Source organism: Corvus moneduloides, chromosome 17 (assembly GCF_009650955.1).
Source record: "Corvus moneduloides isolate bCorMon1 chromosome 17, bCorMon1.pri, whole genome shotgun sequence".
In the NCBI taxonomy this organism is placed as follows: domain Eukaryota; kingdom Metazoa; phylum Chordata; class Aves; order Passeriformes; family Corvidae; genus Corvus; species Corvus moneduloides.
The window spans coordinates 13990465-14017800 of NC_045492.1; the positions used below are offsets into that span (position 1 = coordinate 13990465).

Below are 27336 nucleotides of genomic sequence, written 5' to 3' on the forward strand. Positions count from 1 at the left end.
GGTCCCTGGATCCTGCGGGGAGCCCCACAGATCACCCCCCACTTACTCAGATTCTCCTCAGGAAAAGCAAGTATGAGTTGGCCAGGCGTTTCTGGGGCCCTTCCACAATGGCACGTTGTATTTGTGCCCATCACCACAGAGTGTTCAGGCAGAAATCCGGGCACGGTTTCCAGAATAAGTCACATTTTTCTGAACTGTGTGCACACACCTAATTTGCCTGTGCAGTGAGGGCTGTGGCAGTGCCTTGGTTAAGATGTTGAGGCATTTATTCCGAGATGTCTTTGCATTGATGAGTCTTAGGGGCATAAAAAAGCCAAGAGTGGAGATACCAGTATAAGTGGCGTATTGTTAGTGGGGGTTTTTTATAATTAAAGTATTAAATTGTTGGCTGCATAGAAAACAGCAAAGCTCTTACAAGAAAAAAATGTATTTGGTCCCCAAGGAAATAAGGAAAGAAAGTTTTATTTTTTGGAATAGTGGACAGATATACAGGCAGTTTGGAGAGACACGTTAAGGACTGTGCTTTTCTGAACTCATGGAAGCAGGGTATGAAGTGATCTGGAGGCATGAGCCTCTGCCATTTAGTGTGTATGTATATTTAGCACTGTTTATGCATTTCAGTAGCGCTTCCTGATCTCAGCCCAGTTCTGGGAAGATGGTTAAAAACATCAGTGAGCTCAGCCAATATTAGTAATGCAGCCTAAATCTCACTAGAGATGGTAACCTGAGCTTGTCCCAGATGATCTGCACACCTTGCAGAGCTCCCAGGCAGTCTCAGGTAAGCTCAGGTGCCCTGCCAAGAAGGGGCACTGGGCTCGGCGATGTTTTCTTCTTGTCCCACCTTCTGTGCTGCTGGGATTCACTTTTTTCCCCTTTATTTTCTGGCTTGTTCAGGTTTTTTTGACCTGGCCACCTGAGAGCCCTTACCCTCAGGGACTCTCCTCGGGATCCCTCCTGTCTGGCAGCAGTAATAATGTCCCTCTGGGAAGGCCCTAGAGAGCAGCAGCTCCAGGATCACGGCCCATCTCCCTTCCCGGGGCTCCCCCTGAGCACTGTTGCTACCAACAGAGTATCCGAGTGCTCTCCTCCCCAGAAGCTGATCCCGAGGAAGTCCCACCAGTGTCAGCAGATCATTAGCTGCAGTGAAGCAAGAGCTGTGAAATAGCTGCATTTCAGAGCGCTGTTTGGTTCCACCTCATCTGTGTCACATTCAGCACTTGACAGATTTTCGGAGGGGATTTCACAGGTTCAAAGCATCATCCGCAGCGAGTTCCTCCCCTGGCAGCTGTGTGGGAGCACTGAGGGGGTGATGTGTTGTTAAATGATCACTTGTGCCTTAAAATGGACCTCAGATCCAGACAAGCCTGCACATTCAGCAGCTTTTTCCTCCTGTTGCCTGTTGATTTATGCTGAAGCCACTGAGGAGGCAAAGGCATTTTTGAAATCCCTCTGATAATTGTAGCAACAAGCCATCGCTCAGCCAGGTATAGGAAACCACTCTCTTGTAGGTGTGGTGCTGGAAAGGTGAGAAAAATCCCTTCTCGTGGTGTTGGTCCATGCTGAGTCAGTGAAATGACAGCGAGGCCCACAGGAGAGCCAAGTGTCCTGCTTGGCCTGGCTCCCTGCTCCCCTCACTGCTCAGGGCTGTGTGTGTCCAAATGTCCATCCCTGCTGGGACAGGTCAGTGCTTCAGGCAGGAACCAGCTCGTGTGGGCGAGTTCTTGCTGTGCCAGCAGGGCTGTGACAGAGCTGCTGGTGACATTGCAGGTGAGGGGTTACTGAGTTCACTTGTCCCTTCAAACACAGACACTTGGCAAACCACCCCTGGAGAGGTCTGACACTTGCAGACCGTTGTTTTCAAGCCATGAGGACGATTTCTGTAACATCAGTTCCATTCCTTTGCCTGTCACCAAGAGCTGGAGCTCATTTCTCCGGGAGTGGGTGATCTCTGGTGTTACAGAAATTGTTGACACTGGGCTCCCTCTCCAAGAGATAGGTTTTTCATGATCTCTGGGAGCTCAGGCTGGGTGCCCCAGCCTCTGCAGTTGTGTTTTCACTCCTCAGCTGAAGCATCCTGGAGCAGAGAAGGAGCAGGGTGAGAGTCCAGGGTAGTAGGGTAGCTTGTTTTGCTCAGGCTGACAGCAGCCAAAAACTGCTTCATGCAAATGTCTGAGTGTGAGGCTCAGGAGTGTCCCACACAGTGCCCCAGATTTTATTCTAAGGGATCCTGGTTAAACCTTCCCAAAGTCTGCCACAGTTCTTGCTTTGTAGAATCTGTGGTTGCTGATCCTGAGCTGTGCTCATGAATCCCTTAAAATGCAAACTTAAATTGCACTTGGCACGAGAAAAGGAGTCTAAAAACCTTGTTCTTATAATAGATGTTCCTAGGTGGTAAAAAAACAAAACAAACAAAACTTATTGCTAAAGAACCGTGTGTCCATCTAGAGGAATTTAAATAGTTTCTATTATTGACTGTATTTTGTTCCATTAAATTGGGTCAAATTTCTTATTTCCCTTTAATCAATTTCCCTGGAAGTTTCCTTTATTTTTCTCTCCTTCTAGTAGATTTTCCCATAATATTAGACAATCTGAGCCTATGATTTGTGACACATTAGTAACTACAGAGGAAAGAGCTAGTCATGTAAAAGAATGTTGTCTTGGCAAGCCAGTGAGAGCTTTTCCTCAGCTGGGAGTTGTGCTGGTTGGAACACAGCAGCAGGCAAGAAGGAGCCTAGCTTTATTCAGATAGAAAAGCAGAAACAAATGGTCTCTTTGCACGTGGGAGATACCTATTTGGAAGTTTAACCATAACCATGGTTATTATGGGAGTATCATGGTTTCCAGTTGAGTTAAATGAATTTTTTCCCCCTTTCATTTCAACTTCAAGACAGTCTCACAGTTGGCTGCAAGTACAGCTGACAGAAAAACTGGTGCTTTCTCTAAAGAGAACATTTTCTCTCTCGAAGCACAGAACGTAAAAGATAATTCTGACAACATCTGCCACTTTGAACGTGCAACCAAAATATCTCAGTCTTTGAGGTCTGAGTCAGAGCGAAGGGAAATGCCTGCCCCTTCTGCAGGCTGCCAGCCTTGCTCCAGGGGTAAACTCCTGGTTACTTCTGGTCTTTGCAGTGCTGCTGGTGGTAAAAGCAAACAGCCCAGCACAGCACACAGAGCACGGATTGCTGAGCAGAATTTCAGCTGAGCAGATGCCCTCCACAAGAGATTAAAGGGAAATGCTGTGCTTGCCCACAGAGCTGATTGACAGACAAGTGAACCGAGGCCATGGTTTTCCTGTCATTAATCACACACTGGCTTGGTGAGCTGGCTGCAGTTCATAGAAAGTATCACACTTATCTGACACTGCTGCCATCGGTGCTTGTCACTCCTCCTTTGCGAGGACATCATAAATTATGTGCAGAGGAGGAGGTGGAGAAAAGCTCTCTATTTTTGGTGCTTTTTGCTTGGATGGCTCTGCACAAACTGCTGATTAAGTCTTGCTGGCAGCAAATTAGAAACTGTTGTCAGTCATACTGCGTTCTTCTTCTCAGAGTGTTTCGACCACATTTTCAAGGTTTCCCCACGAGGGCTGGAAATTTGCTTTATTTACTTGATTCCTAAGTCTTCCACTGCTCCATACTCCTTCCAGGAGGTGAATTATCCCATCCCTCTGATCAGAAATTTGCTCGTCTCTAGGGTGTCTTGCTGATGTCTCCCAGGTTGCTGGAGATGTCTCCTGCCCTTGGTCCTCCCATGGCTCCCCAGCCTTTGCCTCTCCTCCCACTGCAGAGCTCAGGATGCTTCAGGGAGTGGTGGAGGGGATCAAAGTCTCTCACGACATTAATGAGTTGGAGAAGTGTTGAGCACAGCAGCTCTGCTCCTATCAACCCTACCACAGGCAGCTCGTGGTAAATAAACCCAGTGTGACAGCAGGAATGAAATATTTACTTTGGCTCATTGAGGTTTGCACTGAGGTGGAAGAATTAATCCCATAACAAATTACACCTCTGCTATTGCTTCCAGGGGTCAGGGGTTTTTTAGCAGCAGACATCCAGCTCTATCTGCTCTTCTCAAACCCAACAGGAATCCCTGGCTGCTGGATGAAAAGCCTTTGGGGGTTTGGAGAGACATGTCAGGGGTGGTGAGTCCCAGCTCAAAGTTGGGATGACCTGGGGCTGCTCTGGGCAGGGTAAGGACAGGGCTGTCCAAAGAGGGATCTGAATATTTGTTCTGGTGAGGCCACTGCACTAGGGTGCAAGCTGTGACCCCACTCCTCTTAAACAGCCACATTTTTTGGTTTACTTGGCTTGTGAGTCAATCAGAGGTAGCAGTGGCTTTGTCCTCACTAAGCTGCTCGTGAGCCTCAGTCCTGCTCCTCCTGATCAGATGTCACAAGGACAAGATGTCTCTGACATCTCATTGTCAGCATGGGGACAACAGGGAACCTGTATCTGGAGTCAGTGCTGCAGGTGTTGGAGAGAGTGTGGAGGGGCTTCGCTCTAGCAGGGATTGATCACAGAATTACAGAATGTCTTGGCTTGGAAGGGACCCTAAAGCCCATCCAGTGCCACCCCGTGCCATGGGCAGGGGCACCTTCCACTGTCCCAGGCTGCTCCAGCTGAGATTGTCCCTTGTCACCTCCCAGCAGCAATGGGTGACACTCTCATGGGGGAGATTGGGAGCTGCAACAGACTTCTCCAGGTAATCAGTTTTATCAAAATACCCCTTTTCCCCCTAAAAGCCAAATCTCTCCACTGCAAAAGGAGAGTTATCAATACTGCGGGCAGGTGGGGAAGCAAGAGCCACCTTTGCCTGCCTTGGCACAGTTCCTCGAGGTCAGCCTGCAGCCCGTGCATCCCATGGGAAGTGTTCAGCCTGCTGGCCCAGAGATTTAGGCCATCTTCACCTTTTGTCCAGCTGCTGGCATGGGGAGGGGGCTGAAGGCTGGAGCCCTGGCAAACATGGGCTGCAGGGGAGCCTGGGTGGGCTGTGGGCAGCAGGGGCTGCTCCCTGCAGGCTGAGCTCACTGGAGGTGCTGCAGGGCTCTCAGACAGTGGCTCCCTTTCTGTCTTGTGTCACTGCATGCATTGTATTTCTTGGCACCACCAATCCATGACATCTTGATTTGCAAACAGTCAAATAAAATAGAAAAATAATGTCCCCTGTTAATAGGTTGACACACTGCTTCAGGCCAAGCGTGAGTATTTCTATAGCATTTGCTTTGCTGCCTTATGTCAGTAACTGTTGCTATTGAAAGTAAACACCCCAACTGGTTAAATCAACAGTGTTTTGTTTATTCAAAGCTCATAAACTCCAGTAGCTGTAGGTCACTTTATGAAGTGCCAGCCCCTGGGGGAAGAGAAGGAATAGTGTGAAATTATTGCATGCAGTCCACCCATCATGAGCCTTAGAGGAAGGGGATTTATTAGCAATTAATATTTCTTGCAGAGGAAAAAAAAATAATCCTATTGAGGCAGCTCCACACTGAACCTTGAACCTCTGTACTGGTGGAAATGGGGAAGGGGGTGAAGCCTTCTTACAGGCTTGGGTGAAAAAAGGAGACTTTGGAAAATGAAAAGTAGCTGGGTTTTTATTATTAGGAAAGGATTTCAAAGCACCCAAAGGGAGGAGAAGAATTCAGGGGAAACAGGGGAGGGGAAACGCTTTAGTGTGGTATCTGCACTGGGGAGCTCAGCTGGAACTGAGCTGAGATGAACTCAGATGGGATTATTCTGCAGCCCATCTCAGGCACATGAGGTTTGCACGCCTCCACCTGGCTCAGGGCAAGCACAGTTTTGGAGATGCCCAAAGTCATGCCAGGTGCAGCAGCTCCAAATGTAATTGAGATGAGTCAGAGTCACTTCCAGGCTAAAATTTGTCCTTCCTCATCCTGAAAAAGCCTTGGGAACCACTGATCTGTGGGATGGCGGGTACCAAGCTCTCTATGAACACAATGAAGTTGGAAAGAGACGTAGGTTAATCTGGAATTTTGATGAGTTAGGATGCTTTGGAAGTGAAATTTGGTGATTGAATAGGAATAAAGAGTGTCCAGGGCAATGCTTAAATATTTAAATGTTTTCTCAACTGTTGCAGACATGCTTTTTAATGATTGCTATTTACTCTTCAGCCTTTGAGGTTACAGATCTGTCTTTGTGATAAATCCAATTATGAACTCATCAAAAAGGTTAGTATTTTGGGAAAGAAATTAATCTTACAGCCATGTGAAAGAAATTATCAGCTTCTTTGCAAATGATCTGAATATATATTCTTAACTGGCAGTATATTAGGCCAGATGTTGTTATATACTTGAAAAGAACAATGAGTCCTAAGGTAATTCTAAATAGATTTCAAAAACGCCTCTCAAACGGCATGAGAAAGTTACAGCTATTGAATTACCTCTATTCTTTCATAAGAGCAAAGTCTCTGTCTCGTGACTGCAGGGTTCAGCAGAGCTAGAAAAGTTGCTATGAAAGGCTTACTGCTTGACTTTTCTCACCAAATATTCCGACATTTTCTCCAGGTGACGAGAGAATTTCGCCTTTGCGAGGGTTGCAGAGCAGTAGAGCAGTGCCAGGTCAGGTCACAGACAGCCCAGCCTCGCCTGTGTGTGAGTCAGGGCCAGCCCTGAACATACAGGATCACATTTCCTCACTCTTGGCTCAGCAGCCAACGGTGTTCAGTGAAGACACAAGTGCTCAGGGTCTCTGTCAGGGAGAGCTAAAATCCAGCCAAGGCAGCTGGGAAAGAGATGAGCAGGATCCTCTGGAGGCCTTTCCAGTTGGGCTGGATGAATCTGGAGGAGTTTGAGTGCAGGTCATGAACTCGCAGTTCACCAGCCCCAAGCTGCTGCCCACCTGGTCTGGTCACAGGGAAGCTCCTGATGTTTTCCAGCTGTCTGTGTTGTAGGGAACAGTTCTCACATCTTCACTTTCTTCAGCTCCCGCTGCTTGATAGCAGTTGGGATGGCTCTGCAGGGATGGTGACCAGGGTTCTCCAAAGCTTTTCTCACCATGCAAGTGGCTGTTTCAATGGGATCAGAGGAAAGTAGGTGGAGAGATGGTGCTGTCCTGGTTTTCTGGCTGGGGAAAGAGAGAATAACTTGCTAAAGTCACGCTCCAAATTTGTGGCCAAGAACAGTAAAGACCGTAGAAAGCCTTGATGACGTCCGTGTCCATCTGGATCCCACCCTACCTTTTCTTCCCTTGCCTTTTATAATCAGACTCAGCCTGTGACACAGGGCCCTGCTCCTCAGATGTTCAGGCTTCTGCAGAACATGCTTGGAAAAACCCTGGGCTGCAGCAGTCCCAGTGTGACCCCTCGTGATGCAGCTGGGGCTTCGTGGCTGCCCCTCCTGTGAGCCCAAGGCTCGGTGCCCACACATGGAGACGGAGATGGAGCTGTTGTTGGCAACCCCCCTGTGCCAGGCCCTGTCCTGTGGGAGGCAGTGGGATTTTGGAGAAGAGGCTCTGGGGTTTTTTTTCCCCTCTGAAGGAATTCAGTGTTATTCAGTGGAATCCTCTGTGCAGGTGGAATTTTTGGGCTCTAGGGCTGTAGTGTGCCTGCACTTGAAAATTTGGCCGTTTTCTTGGAAACCGGCATGGGCAAATTTCAGCCCATTCATCCAAGCTGTCCTTTCTCAAGGACAAGGAGCAGGGCCAGCACAGCTGAACCACTGCAGCCAACTCCTGAATGTTTCCAAATAAAATGCCTTGAGTAAGTTTATTTTTCCTTCTCAGACCTAAATTTAGCACCCTGGAGAAGCTGCTTTGGCAGTCAGCGGATGGTAACGATGACAAGATCGATCTGTGGATAGTTCTGGGAAGATTTGGAAAGTCCTGGTAAAACAGAGTTGGTTTCATTCATGTTTGCAATTTGTCCACAGCCCAAAGGTCTGCTCATGAGCTTCCAATGGTTGAAAGACAAGACATTGACAGCTGCCTGGTTTATGGAGGACAACAGATGATCCTCACTGGACAGAATTTCACAGCAGAGTCCAAGGTGGTGTTCACAGAAAAAACATCAGGTAAGGCAGGTTTTTCCTAACTTTCCCTAGTGGGATAAGGCAGATCTGTAGTGCCAAATCTTATAAAATTTGTGCTCATGATTACTCGAGTGAGTAATCCTGTTCATTTAGGTAAAACCATGTGAGTAAAATTAGACTTGGGAGCAACTGTTTGTGTTGTTGCTTCAAAAGAATCCAGGCACTGGGAATCAGCAGGGACAGGATCTGTTATCAGAGAAAGGAGATGAGCACTACATGTTCCTCTGTGCTTGTTCAATCTCATGTTTAGTGAATGCTACTGTAGAATTCATCACTGAAATGAACATTTTTTATTGATGTGAACTACAGGCAAAGATTGTGTTTTCTTCCCTTTAGTAGTCTGTGGAGAAAAAACATACGTAATACATCTTTTTATATCAAATTATTTTTATACATGTAATGAGAGATGAGAATACATCACTTCTCCTTCCATATTTTTTATTGTAGACTTTGTGTTCCCCTTGTGCTGTTAAGAAAGCTTGTTGCTTGGAAGTTTTCTGTCGGTGAACTGAGGTAGAGGCATCTCAAGTGATGTATCCAGTGACTTGCAAGGGATTTAGGAGATTGCATTGCCCAAGTGAACAGCATGTGCATGATCTATGGGGTAATGCCATCGGGAAAAAGTGAGAATCGAGCCAGAAATGAATGTACATTCATGAACGTACATGAGCACCAGCTGGTGATGTGGGGGAAAACATTCTGTGGGTCCCAGTTCCCTCCCACACCAGCAGCAAGCCAGGCTGATTTTGCAGGTATGAAAGGCTCTGAAGAGCTGTGGAGGTTCAGATGAGCCTGTGCAGTCAGAGGAATTCTTCTGGCACGCTCTGTTTCCTTTCAAGCCCATGTATTAATTCCTTCCCCCTGTGCTGCCACTGTTCCACCATGTCAGCGTTTTGAGAGGGTACACAGGAACATCTTGGCAGCCTGCAGTGCTACCTGTCCCAAGAATGTTTTGCAGTAACTACAGGAGATGATCCATTCAGAGGAGGTAGCTCTTAATGCCATTTCGAGGAAACATCCCAAATGCCCTGCCCCTCTTTCCATATAAGAGCAGAGAAGGCTCTGGCTGGACGAGATGTTAGAAAGTAAAAAGAACAACAACATTTTCCACACTAAATCTAAAGCTTTTCTGTGCTGCTGGGGAAACTGCAGGGATTTTTTCCTCTTTTTTTACCTCCTGGTAGGGGGGAGACAGGATTTATCCCAGCAGCAGTGCCCAGTCTGGAGCAGGGATTTGCTTGCTGGTGTTCCATATCCTGCCTCCTCCCCAGCCCTTGGCCTCTGCAGGCAGTCTCACTCTGCTGGACTCTGAAAAAATGACTGGCAGAAGGGGAATTCAGAGGATGGGAGGTCCAGGTTCAAATCCTTGGGCTGAATCAGAAGTCTGTGTGGTTTGCAGTGGGTTATCTGGGGGACTCTGTGCTGAGCTGGTTCTCTGTGTGTCCATGTGCTGTTCCATAATGCAGCAGCACCTCTGCCAGAGGTGCCCTGGAGTGCTTTTAAATGAAGATTGCTTTATTTAATAGATGTGTCTAAAGAAGCTGAGCTGGATACACAGCTCATGCATGGCTGAGTGCAGCAAACTGAGAATTGCTTTGTGCCTGGGTTGTCAGAGGTTGATGAGTGTCCCAGCTCACCTGAAAATCAGGATCCTGTGTGCCTGAGACTTTCAGCCTCCCTCATTATGCACTGCAGACAATTTTAAGGATCTCTACGATGTCTGTTCGTAGTTGCCATTGCCTCGGGCTGCGTGAGCCCGGAGCAAGGAGCCCCAGCTGTGCAGCCCCGGGTGTCGGTTCGAGCAGTGCCTGGGTGGAAGGAGGAGCAGCTCACCCACAGCTCCTCTGCCCTGCACAGCCCGTGCAGAAAGTGCTGATGAGCTGCTCAGGGGCAGAGTAAGCCACAGCCACCACCCTGGGGGTGGATAGCAGCACAGCTCTGCCTGACCCCAACTGCAGCAGGCTGTGTCTCTTCCAGAGCGCGCCGCTGCCCCGCAGCCTGTGAAAGAATCACACCTTTGTCAAGGCAGGAAGATGCAGCAAGCTCGCAGGGGAAGCTTGGTTTGCTTAGAGTTTCATTTTAACAGCTCACAAGCCTTGTCTGTGCTAGCAAGTGGTGCTGGATTTCCCACTTCTGCCACCAGTTTTAGCTGCGCTGGTAACAAGAAGGGTGAGGGCAGCAGTGTAGGTAACCATCCCACAGCTTTTGGCACACCGTGCTCCACACAGCTCCTTGGCTTGTGTGTCCAGTGTTTTTAGGTGAGAATAGCAAGGCTGTTTTTCCCCCAAGAACCTTTGTGCAAGTATCTTTGTGCAGCTAGATCTTTTCCTTTTATTGTTCCATAGACTCCAAACTCTGGGTGTCCCTTGGATCTGGGTGAAGCGGGTGCTGGGAAGGCATCACTCACGTGCTTTGCAAAACTGAGGAAGCTGCTGTTGAGGATCACAATTGTACATTAGGTTTCATCCCTCAGAGGAACACTCAGAACCTCTTTCCATTTCCTCTGGATCTTGTAGACAATTCTTCACCCACCACTAGCAACGCAGAGGAACATGGAACTGGTCACATTTGTGACAAAAATACGTGTCTCCGTGAGCAGTAATGAGCAGGTTTTATTTGTCTTTTCATAGAACTGCAGATATGTATATTTTTCCATAGCAATACCTGGAAAATAAGGACAGTTCCCTGAATTGTGGCGGGATGTCAGTGTGAAATGAGTGTCCCGTGGCACGCGAGCCGCAAGGAGCTCGCTGGGGACAGGGCTGGGACAGTGTCAGCTTCGGCTCACGGCAGGAAATGGCAGCAGGAAACGGAGTGAAGGGGCTGGAGCTCAGTGCTCTGAGGGGATAAAGTCCTTGTGTTTGAAATGCTGATGCATAAATAGCATTATGTTTCTGAATGCTAAAATTTATCAACATGCAGGCCTTAGAGTTTTGAGTTCTTTCTGAGGTTCTCTCTTTCTGATGCAAGATCATAAAATGTAGCTGCTGTGAGCCAGGGGAACTTATGAATTCCCTAATCCCAGCACACAAAAGCAGAGTTTGGCTGAAGGAGTTTGAAGATCTGAACTTGGAGACATGTAACTGAGCCCAGCTAAATTAAAGTAGGTCAGGGGAAGCAACTATACTGGACTGTATTCTCTTAGTTTTGATCTGGAAGAGAGAGCTTGAAAAGCAGTCTTGGAGCTATCAAGGACTTGCAATATGGTGAAGGTCAAGGGTGTTAGTGCTTGGTTGGGGCCCAGATCTTGCAGTGCAGTTAAAAAAGAAAAGATTTGGAATTCCCCCTTTTATTTATTTTAATTGTCATGTAGTAATTTGCAAGTCAGATGCTGGGTGCATTGTGTTCACTCCCATTTGTGTACTGGTTACTGCTGCTCTGCTGTCAGTGATAGAGGCAGTTCGTGTTTCTCTGGGAGAAAAGTGCAAATGGACTGTGATTTCCCCTGCCAAACTCTTCTGGTGGCCACATGGACATCGTGAATCATCGCTAGGACAATGTGGGTGGTGGAGGAACTACCCAAACACAACGTCCATCCTTGGAGTGGCTCCACCATAAATCTCCCGGCTGGGCCAGGCAGGGTAAGGAGAGGAGGTGCTGCTGTGCCCTTTGAACTGCTGCAGCTGCCAGGGCCCCCAAGTGTGGATGTTCACAGCCCCTGTGACAAAATAAATCTGTCCAGCTCTAGAGTCCAGCAGTGGTGCTTGAACACGCTTGGATGTGTCGTGGTTGCAGGAGAGCTCAGCCCAGGGCAGGATCAGGCTGTGGTGTTCGGTGTGGGGGTGCTGAGGTTGAGGCTTTTGTCTGCACAGTGCCCGAAATGCTGCACCCCACAAGCCGTGGAATGTGTGCTGGGGGAGTGCAGCCCCCAGGAGTCGTGCAGCCCCCAGGAGTCGTGCAGCCCCCAGGAGTCGTGCAGCCCCCAGGAGTCGTGCAGCCCCCAGGAGTCGTGCAGCCCAGTGCTCCATAGGGCACCGCACTGGGACGGCGTTAGGGCAGCTTTAATGGGGTGGAAGGTGGCTGGTGTGTTGGTTTGATGATAGGATCGTGCTCGTTGTGGGACAGGTGAAAGGAAATTCCAGCATTGTCTTACAGCAGTGTTCCCCTTTTCTGCTGTGTCAGTTCCTCACCGTGCTCCGAACAGGGAGCTCAATCCCTCTTTGTAGTCTGACAGTTTCATGAACGATCCAGAAATTCCTGGGGAGTGCAGAAAATAGCAACTATTTTCAGCAATTAACTCTGTGAACTTAATAATGCAACGGTAATGATGCAATTTTCTCAGGGAAATTCAAGATAAAATGGACAAAAAGCTTTTTAAAAAACTTTCAGCGTTTTCCCAGGTTCATTCAAAAGAGATGTTTGCTACTTGAACAAATAAACAGCTTCAGATATTGAATGTGAGGGCTGAGCTCCAGTCACTTACTGGTTTTCTAAATTAATGAACTTAAGTTTGAAGAACTGAGAGGAATGGGACTTATCTTAGGACTAGGTCATAACTCAGTCACAGATGCCATTCACCACTGAGCATGAATTAAGTGTAGGTTTAAAAGGCATCTTATCCTGATACAAAATCCCAGAATCTGGGGAAAAAAACTACTGTTTGGATTTTTTAATGGGAAAGGACAGGAAAAAGAGCACAAATATCTGGGAATAGTTGCAGAGTTAGCAAAGCTGAAAGTGGTACTGTAATCTTAAATGGTTCAGTTTGTTTGCAATACGTGAGGTTGTACAGAAAGTGCATGAAATGAATTGGTTACCTTGCTATTTTCCTGCTAGTTTTCAAAGAGCACGTTCCCTGCTCCGTGCAGGCTGTGGCTGGGGGCCAGCATGTAAAGCTGGATGCAAATCCCCTCCTCCCTGAACCTGCAGAAGGCTGGGAGGAGCGGGGGGAATCAGTCAGAGCTGTCTCCGGGAGGCCCACCTGGATTCTGCATCAGCTGGAGGTGCTCGCCTTGCAGGGCCACCTCTCCTGCCGTGTGCCCCAGGGCAGGGCAGCAGCAAAGGGAGCTCAGGGCCTGCCTGGGCATCCCCCTCCAAAGAGGTGTCACTGGTGGGGAGATCTGGGAGGTTTTGGTCTCGTGGAGTGTCTGTTTTGTGTGTTCTGTCTACACGAAGCAGGAAGGTGTGTCAGCAGGTCCCACCATGTGTGAACACTGAGGAATAACAAGTATTCTTCAGGAGGATTGGTTTGCCTGGTTCTGCTGTGCAGATTAGAAAGTTTCAGGGTAAATGGGGCCCGTTCTGCTTCTCCTTGCTGCTGTAGCTGCTGAAAGCCAGCAAACCTTTCTCCCCAGAGGTTTCCCCCTGGCTGGAATGCGCTGCGTGCCCCAGGTGTTCTTGTAATCCCACGGGGCAATCTGACCGGGAATCCCAGAAAAACACTGCAAAACAGGAAAAAATCTAAGGCTCACGCGCAGAAAAATGCAGAAGAGAGTGGCTGCAGAAACGGAGTTGCCATAGCTGTTAGAGACTCAGCGAGACAGGGTGGAATCCAGTGTTTTGGAAGGTTTCCCCGTATGACACAAGATTTTGGAATTTTACAGCTGGTAAATCCTTATTAAACAGGCAGCCACTACTGGCCTGGATTCCCTGGCTCACTGTTCACTACGGGGGCGCCTGATGGAAGTGTGCCTGGTCCTGATTATTCAGCTTAATTGTTTAGGGAGAATATTAAAAAATAATAATAATTCTTGGCGTAAACAAAAGGCAGAGAGACAAGCTCCCATCACCTGTTGACAGAAAATTGATCATGAAGAAAGCTGGCATGGGGAGTGGAATTCCCTGTTCTCCCACTTAGTCATCGCATCCTGGTGTGACTCACTTTATTACATGGAGGTTCCCAGTGGTTTTATTTTGAGAGAAGCTTTTGTTTAATAATTTATACACACACACACAAACACACTTATAATCTTAAAAAAACAACAAATCTATTCTGATGAATTGGCATAAGGAATCATTTGGAAGAGCTCTGGAATGAAATACTGTTCCTGCTGCTTCACTGTTCAACTACTGTATTTATGTTTTATTTTAATGTGAATTGAATTCCTCAACAATAGATGGGGAGAAATCTCCTCTAAACTTGTTCTCACTGTGCAAAATGTCAGATTTGGGGCTGGGCTGGCTGGTGGATGACTAATCCATTGCCCTTTTACCTCCTAGACCGTGTATCTTTGGCCTTGGTGACTCAAAGACTCAAACTTCTGTCCTCAGTGCAGTGAAGGCACTGGCCTCTGCTCATAACAAACAGAGCTCCATTAACTGCAGTGTGCAGTCTTGCTTCAGAAAGAAAAAGAAATCCATGAAAATGAAGCTCAGGAAAAATTCTATAGTTCCACTTTCCGTGAGTTTTAAATACATTCATGCTGCGTTTAAAGTTTGAAAATCATTTTGAAGTAAGAGCTTAGAATGAGGCAACTGCTCAGGACCAGATGCTGAGCAACCTTGTGCTGACTTGCACAAGTAACTTCCCAGCTGAAATCAGAATTTGTCCCTGAATTTGTCTGGAATTTGTCCAGAGCAGCAGAGATTCTGAGTGAGCATTCCCCATAAGGTTTCTGCTTCCCAGAGTGGTTTTGCCCTGCTGGAAACCATTCATTGCTCTCCCTTTGTTCTTGGGGTGGCTCTAAAAACCCCTCTCTGTTTTCCAGAGATGTCTGTCATCTACTGATAAAAGCTGACAGAGATAACTGTTGTGCTTTTCTGGAAGACCTTCCAAGAAACACAATGAATGGGGACAATTCACTGCAGGCCCAGAGGGACTGTGCAGAAATGTGCAGTCAGGGCCCTGCCCCTCTGGTCACCAGGCTCGGTTTCTCTGGGGAACCAGCATGGTTTGCTGCCTGGGAGGAAGGTAACAGGTTGTTCATTAAGTAATTTGTGTAATGCTTGACTGAAAAGCAATGTACATTTGCAGGCCTAAAATCACGTGCAAGCGTGGAATCCCATACAGGATCAGCACAATTGTATATTTAGTCTTCAGCTGCAGAGAACTGCAAAGAGCATTTCCTGAGCCTCTCAGTCCATCAGTCATGCTTGTTCAAATAAAGCAGTAGGTTTGTTTCTCTGCTAGTTACTGACCCCAAAGTCATGAGTAAGGGATCCTGAATAATGTGTAAAGGCTGTAACTGGTTCAGAAAACCTTTAATTGGCTAATTAAAAAAAGTCCTATAAGGGGCTGCGGAGAATCACCCAAAATGTTCCTAATGCAGACTGACATTTTGATTTCCCCCAGTTTGAAGCAAGACTTTTGGTATGATCGCAGTTGGAGTTAGAAAGGGTAGAATTACTTTCTTCCAACAACTCATTCATTCCTCCAAAGAGTGCTGACACAATCAGATCTCTCATCGGGGTTTAATGCTAAGTCTCATAGCCCTGAAGCAGCACAAAAATCTCTATTTCCTGAACATTTCACTGACCTGTGGTGTTAAAGACTTGCCAACGAAGACAAACCATTAAATGAGCAGGGAACCACAACAGTAAAAATACTGCATGAGGCAGCCATGGCTGGTAAGACCTCAGGGTCTAAATCCAAGAATATTTTATCATCTTGAGTGCAACTGCTGCCCTTTGCAGAGGCAGGGATTGAATTCCCTGTGGTGGAGGTACTGTTCAAAAGGCACCACACATGTGGGCCTGGCACTGGATTCCCGAGTGATCTTTTGCAGTTTTTGTACTCTCCATTGTTGGAGCAGTTTAATTATGTGCAATAAGCAGCTATCTGCATTTGTAGACTTTAGATTAAATTATTAATCAAGCTGGGGTTTAATCTTCTCGGTTTCCAGGCAGGAGCTGTTTGTCCCATTTGTGGCATGACAGAATTACAGGGTAATGAAGGCCAGAAGGGATCTCTGGAGGATTGAGCACAACCTCCTGCTCAAAGCCAAACCCATTTCTGTTGCCTGGGCACCACCTGGGTTCCAGGGAAGGGCCTTTGGTGTGACAAGTTTTGTACTGGGGCTGTGCTCTGCTGTCATATCAGCATCAGGATTTTTAGTACATCCTTACAATAAGAATCCCACTTTTGTTGAGGACTTTCTCCAATCATCCACTTTCCTTTCCTCCTAAAAAAATTTGCATTTATGCACATTCTAAAGATGATAATCATGTGTTGACAGTTTGGTGCAGGTTTTCTCTGTTCAAAATTTCCTGAAATCATCCTGAGACTTCTCAGTTTATTCCTCCTGCTCTCCATTAGCTGCCAGAGTGTGCATAATCAAAAGTTTTCTTTTTGTTACCAGGAAAAAGAATAGGTTAAAGTAGAGAGAGACTTCTGAATGCAATTGTATTTCTCATTTTCCTCACAGCCTCCCTCATCCCTCTGCCAAAAGCTCCCCATAATGTGCATATCCAGAGCGGTTAAAGGAAAAGCAAATATTGATTGTCTCGAGCTAAAGTGAAGCCATGAGGCAGATGGAGCCTCATCATCATATTTAAGCATAAAGGTCAGGGAGTGAACTGCAGAGTGGTTAAATTCAGCAGGACTTCAGTGCTCAAAGAACAGGGATTGCTGCTGCTGACAGATTTGTTAGAAACCTGTTTAGCTGCCACAAATATGAAATCTATCCAAACAGAAGCCTCTGTCATTGTTGGAATGATAACCCCAAATACATTCATTTCTTGTTTGCTTATTCTCATTCTTACTTTTGACCCACACAGACTTTGGACTCAGCCTGAACATCATTTGATATTTATGGATGGCTTCATTAGCTTTTAGTGCAATTTCGGTGGCTCAGTTACTAAATCAAATCCCCTGTGGTTGTGGTTGCATGTGTTCCACAGGCTTCCTGAACGTGGCAGATGACTTGGAGGCCCATTTCTACTTTAGTTTATGCATTTTGGACCAACAAATCCTTTTGATTTCCACCTTCTTCGTGAAGTTAGTGCTGTTGTTATCTGCACAGACTGTTTGAATTTAGCAGTACGGAAACAAAGATGAAAACATTCTGCCTGGAGCAAAACCAGTGTCAAATATTCCTGCTTGGCTGTCTCCTTGTTGTCAGGACATCTTCATATGGCATTGCTGAGACAGCTCTGATGTGTGTCTCTTACATTATGACATATTTTTCTTTTTCCTTTTCCCTCCTCTTTTCCTCAGAGAACTCTAAAACTTTATCCTTTGGGGTTTTTCTGGAGTGTGGGGAGGTTCCTTAACACATACGGTGATGGTTTCTTTTCACAAATTTCACCTAGAAGAGGAATCCCCCCACTGAGCATTTGCTGCCTTGTCATCAGGCAAGGATTTCTGGATTAACCCCCCAGTATTTTGGCTTCCCCCTTCCCTGTTTGCTGTCTCAACAGCAGCAAGGAGTTGGCTGCATTAACAAGGTTATAGATTGAATATAGCAGTGGCCAGAGTGAGTGCTTACGTTAAATGACATTAAATAATGGAATATTTTCCATGCCTTTGTGCTGGTCCCTTGGGATATGCTGGCTCCAGTGACAGCTTTGCTGAGGCCATCCCAGCCCCAGCAGCCACTCAGCCCCACGTTAGAAAAGACAACTGACTCACGGGGGGAACGTAACACAAAAAAAAGAGACAAAACTCAGAGTTGTTCAGTGTTCCCTCCTTGCAGCGGGAGCAGCTGGAAGCCTGATCTCCTGATGGAGCCGCACTTCCAGCTATTCCTTGGCTGTCTCCATTGCCCAGGGAAGGATTGGGGTGAGGGAGCCCATCCCGAGGGGAGGGAGGGATGTGGGCCATGACCTCCAGGAAAGGCTGCCTGTCCCCAGTGTGTGTGAGCAGGGCCCAGCAGGGCTGTCCCAGGGGTGGGGTGCTGGGCAGGTGAGGCTCTGTCCCACTGGGCTGAGGGGACGCGGAGCTGGGGCAGACAGGGACCCCGGGGCTGCGTCCTGGCCACGGAGCCCAGCTGGGGAAGGGCTGCCTGGAGAGCCTGGCACATCTGTCAGCTCATTGTCTGGGCCCAGCACAGAACAAAGAGCACAACAACAGAAAAAATGCAAAATGCATTTAAAAATACTCTTTCATTTCCCTTTTTGCCAGAAGCAGAAGTACTTAAATAACAGAGGACAAAAGCAGCTCTTGCAGAACTTCCAAGAGTTGGGAAAAATTAAAAGCCCTGTGAGAAGGACAGGGTTTGGGAGATTTTCCCCCTTGTCCTGCCTGGTCTGGGGAACCCCCTGAGCAGCCAGCACTGCTCCCCCTAAAGCAGACAGCAGCCTCCTGGCTGCAGCATTCCCAGTCCTCTCAGGTCCTTGGGATACGTGTCCCCTGGCCAGTTTAAAAGCAAGCTTTCAGAAAGGTATGAGGCAATCTTTTTCTGCCCATCAGTATTTTTCTTCTGCAAATTGCTTGGCTAAAAGGCTCAATGGAATATAAAAATCAAAGGGATAAAGATTAAAATCTAAAAAAAAATAAGGAAAGCCCTGCAAAAAACGTTTTGCGATTTAAGGAATATTTGTAAGCAGAGGAAGCACCCAGTCTGTACATGAATGTCCTGTCACTGCTGATACACTCTTACAGCCCAGGGGGTTACTTTGGTGATATTCCATACAGAGGGATCAAATTTTATTTTCCTCTGTAGATATAATTTTGTCTAACTCAGAATGGAGACAAGCTGCATGGATGTAATAATTAAGGGCAGGAAGGCTTGCAGTGGTTCAGGGTAGGGGCTGTCACACATGCAGTGAGGTGCTTTTGCACTGAGCACGGTGAATATTTGGTACTTTACCGTGGCTTTAGGGCTGTCAGTGGCATTCTAGGAGAATGTTTGCTGAGCTGCTGACCCAGTGTGACCATGAACAAGTTATCTGACCTTCATGATGCCCTCCCTCAGTCAGGCTGGCTGGACTCAGGCCCGGTAAAAAGCAGATGCTGCACCTGTGCTAAATATTTCATTCTTCAGTTTGGCTAATTTCTACATAAACATTTCATTTTAATATATATGTAAGCTCTTTCCGAGAGAGAGAAGTGTTCAATGATGTGTTTAAATGAAATGCTGTTGCTTTTGGTTTGGACTGGGAAGGTGCTTGAAATTAAGTCCACTTTGAGAGCTTTGCTAACTTGATGCTCTAATTTGTCGCTTTTTTTTTTTAATTTTAATAAGTCAAGTTCTATGATTTAAAAAAAAACCACAGAGAGGTTAATATTGTGATATTCTTCTAGATGGGCAGCAGATCTGGGAAATGGAGGCAACGGTGGACAAAGATAAGAGCCAGCCTGTAAGTATGCAAAGCACTGGGTGTCCTCTCGTGCACCTTCTGGGCAGCAAGTTGTGTTCAAGGGGGAGCTTCCAGAGAGCATCTCAAAAGCAGAAAGAGCAGCAATGGTGAACAAATGTCCAATGCTGCAGCAGTACATGTGCTGCAGAAAGAAACCATTCATGCAGCAGCAGCCCCCAGCAAACAGAGTCACTGCTGGATCTGTGTCCTGCAGACTCCACGGTGCCAGCCCAGGCTCTGCAGGATGCTGTCCTGCCTTCCCTGGCCCCTGGGTGCCGTGTCCTTTGCAGGACAGGGTTTGTCCTGCAGGAGTTCAGATGAACACTAATCTTTGGAGGCAATGAGCCTCTTTGTTCCCTTTGTTGCTGGGACCTTGCTGTGGGCAGGCAGATCTTTCAGGAGCCAGCAGTGACACTGCCATGGGCCGTGCCTGCCCCGCTGGGAGCGGGGAGCTGCCAAAGCAGTGGGGTCTGGCTGTGTGTCAGTAGAAAGCCTATAGAATAATGGAGTTATTCTGACAAAAAGAGGGAATTCTGCAGTGCACACTCATTTATCAAGCACTGTGGGATTAGCAGTGCTTCTGCATTTATCACCATTTCATGTTTCATTTGTAGCTGAGACTTCTCTCTCCAAGTTCAGGACAGCACCAAGTTCCAGAGGGCTACAGTCCCTAGAAACCAACTTGCCAGTACCAAAATCTTCTGATCTTTCACCATCTGCCCTTTTTTCTCATACCCTTCTTTATAGGGATGAATAGGGAGATTTCTCTTGTTATGCCTGCAGATGTAGCAAGGGGAGCTGCACACAAAAATCCCTGCTCAGCCCCAGTAGGTGATTCCTTGTTGTCCCCTGCCTCATTTCAGAGCATGCTTTTTGTGGAGATTCCCGAGTACCGGAACAAGCACATCCGCACAGCCGTGAAGGTGAATTTCTATGTCATCAATGGCAAAAGAAAAAGAAGCCAACCCCAGCATTTCACCTATCACCCAGGTAATTCTCAGGGACAGAGCCACTTGTTGTCTTATTTCATGAGCAAGATTTGATTTTCTGCTCTGTTGTTTTCTTGCCATTCTTTGAGGAGCCAAACGTTGCTGATTTAATTCAGCTCAGCACTCAACAGCTGCTTGGTTTAAAGGATGCCTGTGATTTATGATCAGGATTTCCATCACTTTGGGGTGGCAGCTATCTCAGTTATCTTGGCAACGGGCTGATGCTGCCCTATTCACTTGATGGAAGTTTGCCAGGAGCCTCAGTGGGAACAGGCTCAGTCTGGGACATGATGTGACCCTCAAAACCATGAGTGTTGCCTTCTCTGACGTGTCCAGCAATAAGAAAACACCAGATCTGGGAAAGGGCTTGGGATGGAGGAAGGCAAGCAATATATATATTCTTTAGAATGAGACTACTTGAGAAAAATATGAATGCTTTTCTGATGTTCTTCCTCCGGGGATTGGTGAGCCATGTCACAATAAATGCAACAGGATTACGAAGGAGATTCCCAGAATTTCCCAGCTTTGGCTTGGAGAAAAATATTGTGAGAAAATCACAGTATTGTGTTTGTGGAAACCAGAAAGCACAAAATAACAGCACCAGGTTTTATGCAAGCTTCAAATGATGTCTTAATTTGACTTGTCTCTAAGGAGAGGCAAAACGTTTGTTCAGACTCTTATTTTGGTCTCCTCCAGCCTGAAAATCTCTGGTTCTCTCCCTGAATTTATGAACTCTATAGGGTGTCACCAATGTGAAGGTTTTGTACAGTTGCTAAATTGTTCTGCTCTGGAATGGTATTGAGAAGCACACGTCCATCTCAATACAATCCCTAAAACAGACCACTTAGGAGAAGGAATCTTTACTTCCAAAAAGGAATGTTGCGTGACCACTTTATGGTTTCCATTGTGTGGTGTTTCTGTAGTGTTTTGGGAAAGATTTGACAAACAAAATCATTGGAAACGTAGAGGACCATCATTTACCCCACCAGGATTCACACAACTCTTACTAAATCATGGTCTTTTAAATGATGGTGTCAGACAGGTCTTTAGCTCTCTGCGCTGAGGAAACCTTGTGCAGTGGAGACAAAAGCTCTAGAATAGTTCAGCTCTGCCTTTGGTCACTTGTTAAATGTCTGACAGAAAGATGGGGAGTTGTTTATGTCCTGGCATTTATATTGGTTCAGTCTTCCTTTGAGATGGAAGTACTACATGTAACACCTATCTATGACTTCTTATTTTGTCTGTGTTCCAGAACAGCCCTTAAATGAATTAAAATAGGAGCTGAAGTGTTGAATTTTTCAATTTTAGTAATTTGTGGTTCGTTAGTATGTTAAAGATTTTTCAAGAAGCTCTTAGCACAGAGTGCTTTGAAGAATCTTTGCCATGGTTGCATGTGGGTGATTTATTAAACTCAGTGCTTGTGACATGTGAATTTAGACACACAAATCTTGTAAAAGGCTTAAATCTCTTATTACTTCAAGGAAAACCTCTCTGTTTCTCCTCAGCTCGTTACGAATAATGTCCTTTGCATGCTTTATTCTAGTACCATCAATCAAAACAGAGCCCATTGATGACTATGATCCAGCCTTAATCTGCAATACAGTACACAGTGCTCTGGGGACAGTAACACAGCCTTACTATTCACAGCACACAATGGCCACCGAGTCCCCTTCCTGCCTCGTGGCCACTATGGCTCCTTGCCAGCAGCTGCGCTCAGGCCTTTCCTCTCCCGACTCGCGGTACCACCAGCAGAACCCAGCTGTGATTTACCAAAGGAGCAAGAGCCTGAGCCCCAGCCAGCTGGGCTACCAGCAGCCCAACCTGATGGCCACACCAGTTGCCATTGCAGATGCCCACAGGTCCGTGCTGGTGCACGCTGGTTCTCCAGCCCAAACATCAGCCGTGCTGCACCACTCCCCAGGCCACCAGCAGCCTTCTCCTGTGATCCACTACTCTCCAACCAACCAGCAGCTGAGGTGTGGAAGCCACCAGGAGTTCCAGCACATCATGTGCTGTGAAAATTTCACATCCAACGTGTCGAGATCCAGCCAGCCCCAGGCCAGCCAGGCCCAGAGGCTGAGCCCCAGTTCGTACCCCACCGTGATCCAGCAGCAGGCGGCCCCAGGCCAGCGGGCAGCCAAGAATGGGCCACCAGGGAGTGACCAGAAGGAGGTGCTGCCAGCAGGAGTGACCATCAAGCAGGAGCAGAACCTGGACCAGGCGTACCTGGATGATGGTAAGTGCTGTGTTTCTCTCTCGGGAGGTTTGTTGGAGGGAGGGGGCAAGGTCAGAGTTCTCAATGCCCCTGTTCCTCGGCGTGGCCTCCTTTGATGGGCGTGGACATTTGCTGTGCATTCAGGCTGGATTTGGGTCTTTCATTAGGTGCATTTTTGGTAGAAGGCAAAGCACTTTGGCCACTCACCCACAGAAACCCTCTGCTTGCTCTGTGCCACAGGCTCAGCTGCCAGGTTGAGCTGGTCCCATTTTGTTTCCATTTGCCAAAGGTTCCATTGCCAGTTTGGAAGATGGCAGATCTGAAACGAAATGCACTTCTTAATTATTTTATTATAATTTTCATATCAAGGCAAAGTCTACTTTGTAAAATGCTCTGTACATTTTGTACCAGAAAAAAGCCCATTGAGCAGTCTATCAAGGCCTGTAATGAATGGGGTAGTGCTGCAGGCAAAACCATTGCAGATGTTCTAGATGAACAGTGGGACATTGATAAGTAAAACAATGCTGTTTCTTTGTTGTGAGCCAGCTGATTTAGCCTTTAGGAATGAACATAATTTAGAGTAAAGCTTTCTTTGAACATATCCTGCTTCTTCTTAGGTAGGCAGCTATTGGCAGTCTGGTTGATTGGTTCTTTTATTAAAGCACGTTCCTGGCAGGAGGAAATCAATGCAAAATTAATAGTGCAGCTGGACACTGCAATCACAGAGACCAGCAGCAAGCCCAACATTGATTTTAGTGGGGGCAGAGTGAGGCTGCTGGATATATTGCTGCAAATACAGGATGTACTTGTGCAGGAAGTACAGAGCTGATTGTCTCGTATGGGAACTCTGCTCTCCTCTAAGTCCAGGCAATTGCAGGCTTGATCTCCTGGATGTGCACCAGGATGTGCTCTGAGCACCCATTAGCTTGGGATTCTTACTGCACTTAACTCACCTGGAGTTGTGAAATTGTGCCTGTGAAAGTTTGGCTTTCTTCAGCTGGGTCCTGGTGCTCTGTATCATGTGCAGCCTTCACTGCTGGGTTTGTGGGCAGAGTAGAGTTTGGATGGTTTCCTCTGTTAGCTGTGTTTGCAGAGCTGATGCAGCTTTGGTGCCATCGCAGTAACATCTGGAGAGTTTTTACTGGTTCCCTTCTGTGAGCAGGAGATTTAGGAGAACTATAACTGAGGAGATTCACTTTCCGTTCAGGGAACTGGGCATGGTAACAAAGCAAGAGAATCTTTCTAACAGGAGATCTAAACACTGTCGTTTAGGGTAATTTTAATATGAGAAGCTGAGAGATTCTTCCACATTTCTAAAAATACTTGGTACACACCTTGTAAAAGAAAGAAAAAAGAATCTTGAAGTAAAAGCTAACTTCAAAGTCAGGCCAAAGTCCACTTAAAAGAATTCCCAAGATGGACTGCAAAATTAATTTTTTTAATCAGGCCGGTGACACCCAACTGCAGCCCAGCTCACCAAGGATGCAGTCACCCTCCCTGCTAAGAGGAGCCATTAGGCAGAGCAGCAGCAATTAATAATGAAATCCCAGGCTTTTCCTTGGCTGACTGGATCATCTTGAATTGATTTCAGCCAGAGATTAATTTATCAATCATGTCACTCAAATCAGGCCAGGCAGGATGGGTCATGTGCAGTCTCTTACTGACCTCAGTGAGTTTATATCAGCTGCAAGTGTGACTTGGAGAATTGTGATTTACTTTAGGGCTTTGCAAAGCATTTCATTCTGAAATGCTCAGGACTTGAATTGAAAAGCCACATTGTTTGCTGCTGGGGAAAAGTGACTCAGAACATAACAAAAGCCATGTTTTTCCTGACTAGAAAGTTTGGTTTTGTGCTTTATAGTATTAAAAGAAAGCAAACCCAAAGGATTATGGAGGCTTTTCCCTCGAATCCCTTTTATCCAGAAAGCTCTTCTGAGATAAAGTGAGCTGTTAAGTCTTGCTGTGATTTTCACAGACAAACACTGAGCTGGTGCTTCCCCAGGCAGGCTTGGCATGAGCCAAGTGCTGCTGCTGCTGCCCAGGCTCTTGGGCAATCACTGCTTGGTGTCTCTCGCTTCCCTTCCCCCATCTTCCTCCTCTCTCTTCCTTGTTCTCCTTTCTCCAGAGTTCTGCTGACAGTCCAGCTTTCGTCCCTTTGCTGCTGTAGCCTCCTCTCATCAGCTCTTGCCCGCTGCCTTCATGGTTAACACACAGCCTTGGTGGTTTGGACTTTGTTTCTATTCCGAGCTTTGCCGCAAACTTCATGAGTGACCTGGACATGCCCCACGCTGTCGGTTCCTCATTCCTGGAGCTGGTGCTTCTCAGAGTGGGCATGCTGAGAGTGCTGGGGCTGTCCTGGGTGTGACCAGAGCAGAGCATCCCATAGCTGACACCATTGTTACTTCTCTTCAGCTCTCTCAGCTTCCTGATGTCACTGCTGGCAGGACCACTCATTATTTTCTTCTCTTTCCTGCTGTAAAAAATATGTTATTTGTCCTTCTTCAGGCAACCATGGTTTGGTTTTGCTCAGAGCCTTCACTGCTCCACAGGGTTCATAATACTGGGAACTCAGCACACTTAACCTGCTCACCGCTGCCTTGAAAAGATAAGAGCTGTTCCCCCTCTGCAGGAGGATTCCAGCCTGTGGGCTCTTGAGATTGAGTGCAGCCAAACCAGCCTGGGCCTCAAGGGAGGTGATGACAAATCTTTACCCATCTTCTCGGGTGGGTTTTGCCATGTGCCAGGAGCTCTTTGTGCAGAGCTGCACAGCTGGTACCACCCACAGCCCCCTGGTGATAACTTCAAGCAGATCTGTAGCTGGTTTGTGACCCTACTGCAGGAGTCCAGACCTGCCATGTGCTTCCTTGGAAGGAGACACTGGCCCCTCTTCTCTTGCTGGTGCAGCCTCAGAGAGGACGTGCCCAGCCCAGCCTGTGCTGCCTTCTTGCAGCTTCCCAGCCTTCCCCTCCCAGACAGAATTACAAAACAGGGTTACTGGAAGGAAGGCTCCACTATCCAGTCAGAGAGGATGGATTTGGATATGCACGCATTGCAAGTTCAACATGTCCACACATGACTGCCTTCATACGCTTACTCCCCCATATTTCTCTGTAAAAAAAAAATGTATCTGTAACTTTTTGTTATCAAATAGTGTGAAGAATCCCCAGAGGAAGGGTCTGTTCCTGAAAAATTGACAGGGAAACCTTAGTTACACACCTCTGCCCCACAGATTCAGTACTGTTGGAATTACTTTCTCCTGCATGTCAGGAGATCCTTCAGGATGCATCAGGTGTCCAGGCTAGCGCTGGCAAGCAGGGATCACCTTCAAATGCAAGTGAAAGCCATAGAGTGACAGTGATAAGCTCGTTTCAGCCAAGGCTTCATCTTAATATTATTCATAACCAAACCGCCCACAATGGTAAAAGTTACCCAAACAACTACATAAATATGTTGACAAATAGAGCTTAGTTCCTCCAGCACCCTCAGAGCAATGAGATTAACTCTTTAAAGTACAAACCCAGTTAAAAATGTAGTTCTTTGCAGCACTGTCTGCACCCCCTGGGGGGGCAGGATCAAGAGGGGGCTGGGGGCACTGATTGTGCTCCTCCTGCAGAGCCAGAGGGCTCCTGTGCAGCCCTGGGGAAGCAGCTCAGCTTCCAGGAACTGGTGGGCCAGTTCCCCATCTGGGACACAGACACAGGGCTCACTTCCATGCACAGATCATGGTGGTGTAGCTTGTCTTGAGTGTTATCAGCTTGCCGGCCCTAGATTGAGATCTCTTCGGTTCAGCTGTCAGGCTGAACTTTGCAAAGAAGAATGATTGTCATTATTCAAATAGTAACTGTCTAACCACATCTGACACTCTCAAGTGCCTGCTGGATACAGCAGCTCTAAATTATTTTTGGTGCACAGCAATCTCTTTTTGGGAGGAGAAGAGCAAGGCAGATGATGTGTAGTGGTTTATCAGGCTGCTGATCAGTGGAGATGTTTTATAGTGAGCTCAGGTATTTCGCAGAAAACTTCAGCCATGTCAGGTGTTTCTCAAGAAAATGGCTGTGCAGGATGTGCCGTGTGGTCCTTGCACATCACCCAGCACTTTGGATCACCTCCATGACGAGCAGTGTGCTCCTTTGTGCAGTTTTGCTCATCCAGCACCACGCAGAGTGTGTTACATCCCTGCATTTCCTTTGTGTGTTCTTTCATTCAGCAACAATCCTTAGTCTGTCCCCATGGTACTGTGAAATGAAATTCAAATCCCTTCTTCATGTTCAGGAGGAAGCTTTCTTTTCTGGCCAGCTCTGTTCTCCTTGGGCAGGGAGTACCTCCAGGAAACCCTGGCTCTCCTGGGACTGTCAGCCCAGAGTGCTGCTCCAGGACCGAGCTCCTTCCTGCCAGGGAGTCCTCGGGGCTCTGGCTGGATGCTGGCACATCCTGAGCTCCCGCTGCCCTCCCCAGCCCTGCACGTGGATGGAGGGGGTGACACGGAGCTCCTGCCAGCTGGGGGTTCCAGTGGGAAACCCTCTGAGCACTGGAGCTGCACTGGCAGGGCCAGGGGTCCTGCCTGCCTGGAGAGAAGCTGCTTTTCTCCCTAAACACTGTAGTGAGCCCATCCACAGAAAGCACAGAAGATGGTGGCTTTAGGGGCATCTTTTAGGTTGGTTTGTAGTTGTTTTCATCTTGTGTCCATGCACAGAGTTTAATGGCAAGACAGAGCAGAGGGGAAATGTTCTTGTTTCCTGGCATTTTAGACAGGAGCGAATTTGAATCCTTCAAATGGGCTGGGGTTCAGTTTCGAGCAACAATTTGCATCTAAAAAAGCCATGCTCTGTTTTTAATTAGAACTACTTTTCATAGAAGGTGTGGTCACTTCTGCTCAGGCAGAGTTTGACTAAGAGTGAAGCCTGTATGTTCTC

General features: G+C 47.1%; 1 protein-coding gene across 5 annotated transcripts in view; it reads left to right on the top strand.

Moving 5' to 3' along the window:
* NFATC2 (nuclear factor of activated T cells 2) overlaps positions 1-27336 on the top strand; it is an 80701-nt gene that overhangs the window by 32242 nt on the left and 21123 nt on the right. For all 5 annotated transcript variants that reach the window (XM_032126897.1, XM_032126898.1, XM_032126896.1 and 2 more), the window contains exons 6-9: positions 7883-8023; positions 19164-19219; positions 20083-20209; positions 21752-22444. In XM_032126897.1, coding sequence (XP_031982788.1) covers positions 7883-8023; positions 19164-19219; positions 20083-20209; positions 21752-22444 — 1017 coding nt within the window. The remainder of the gene's footprint in view (positions 1-7882; positions 8024-19163; positions 19220-20082; positions 20210-21751; positions 22445-27336) is intronic.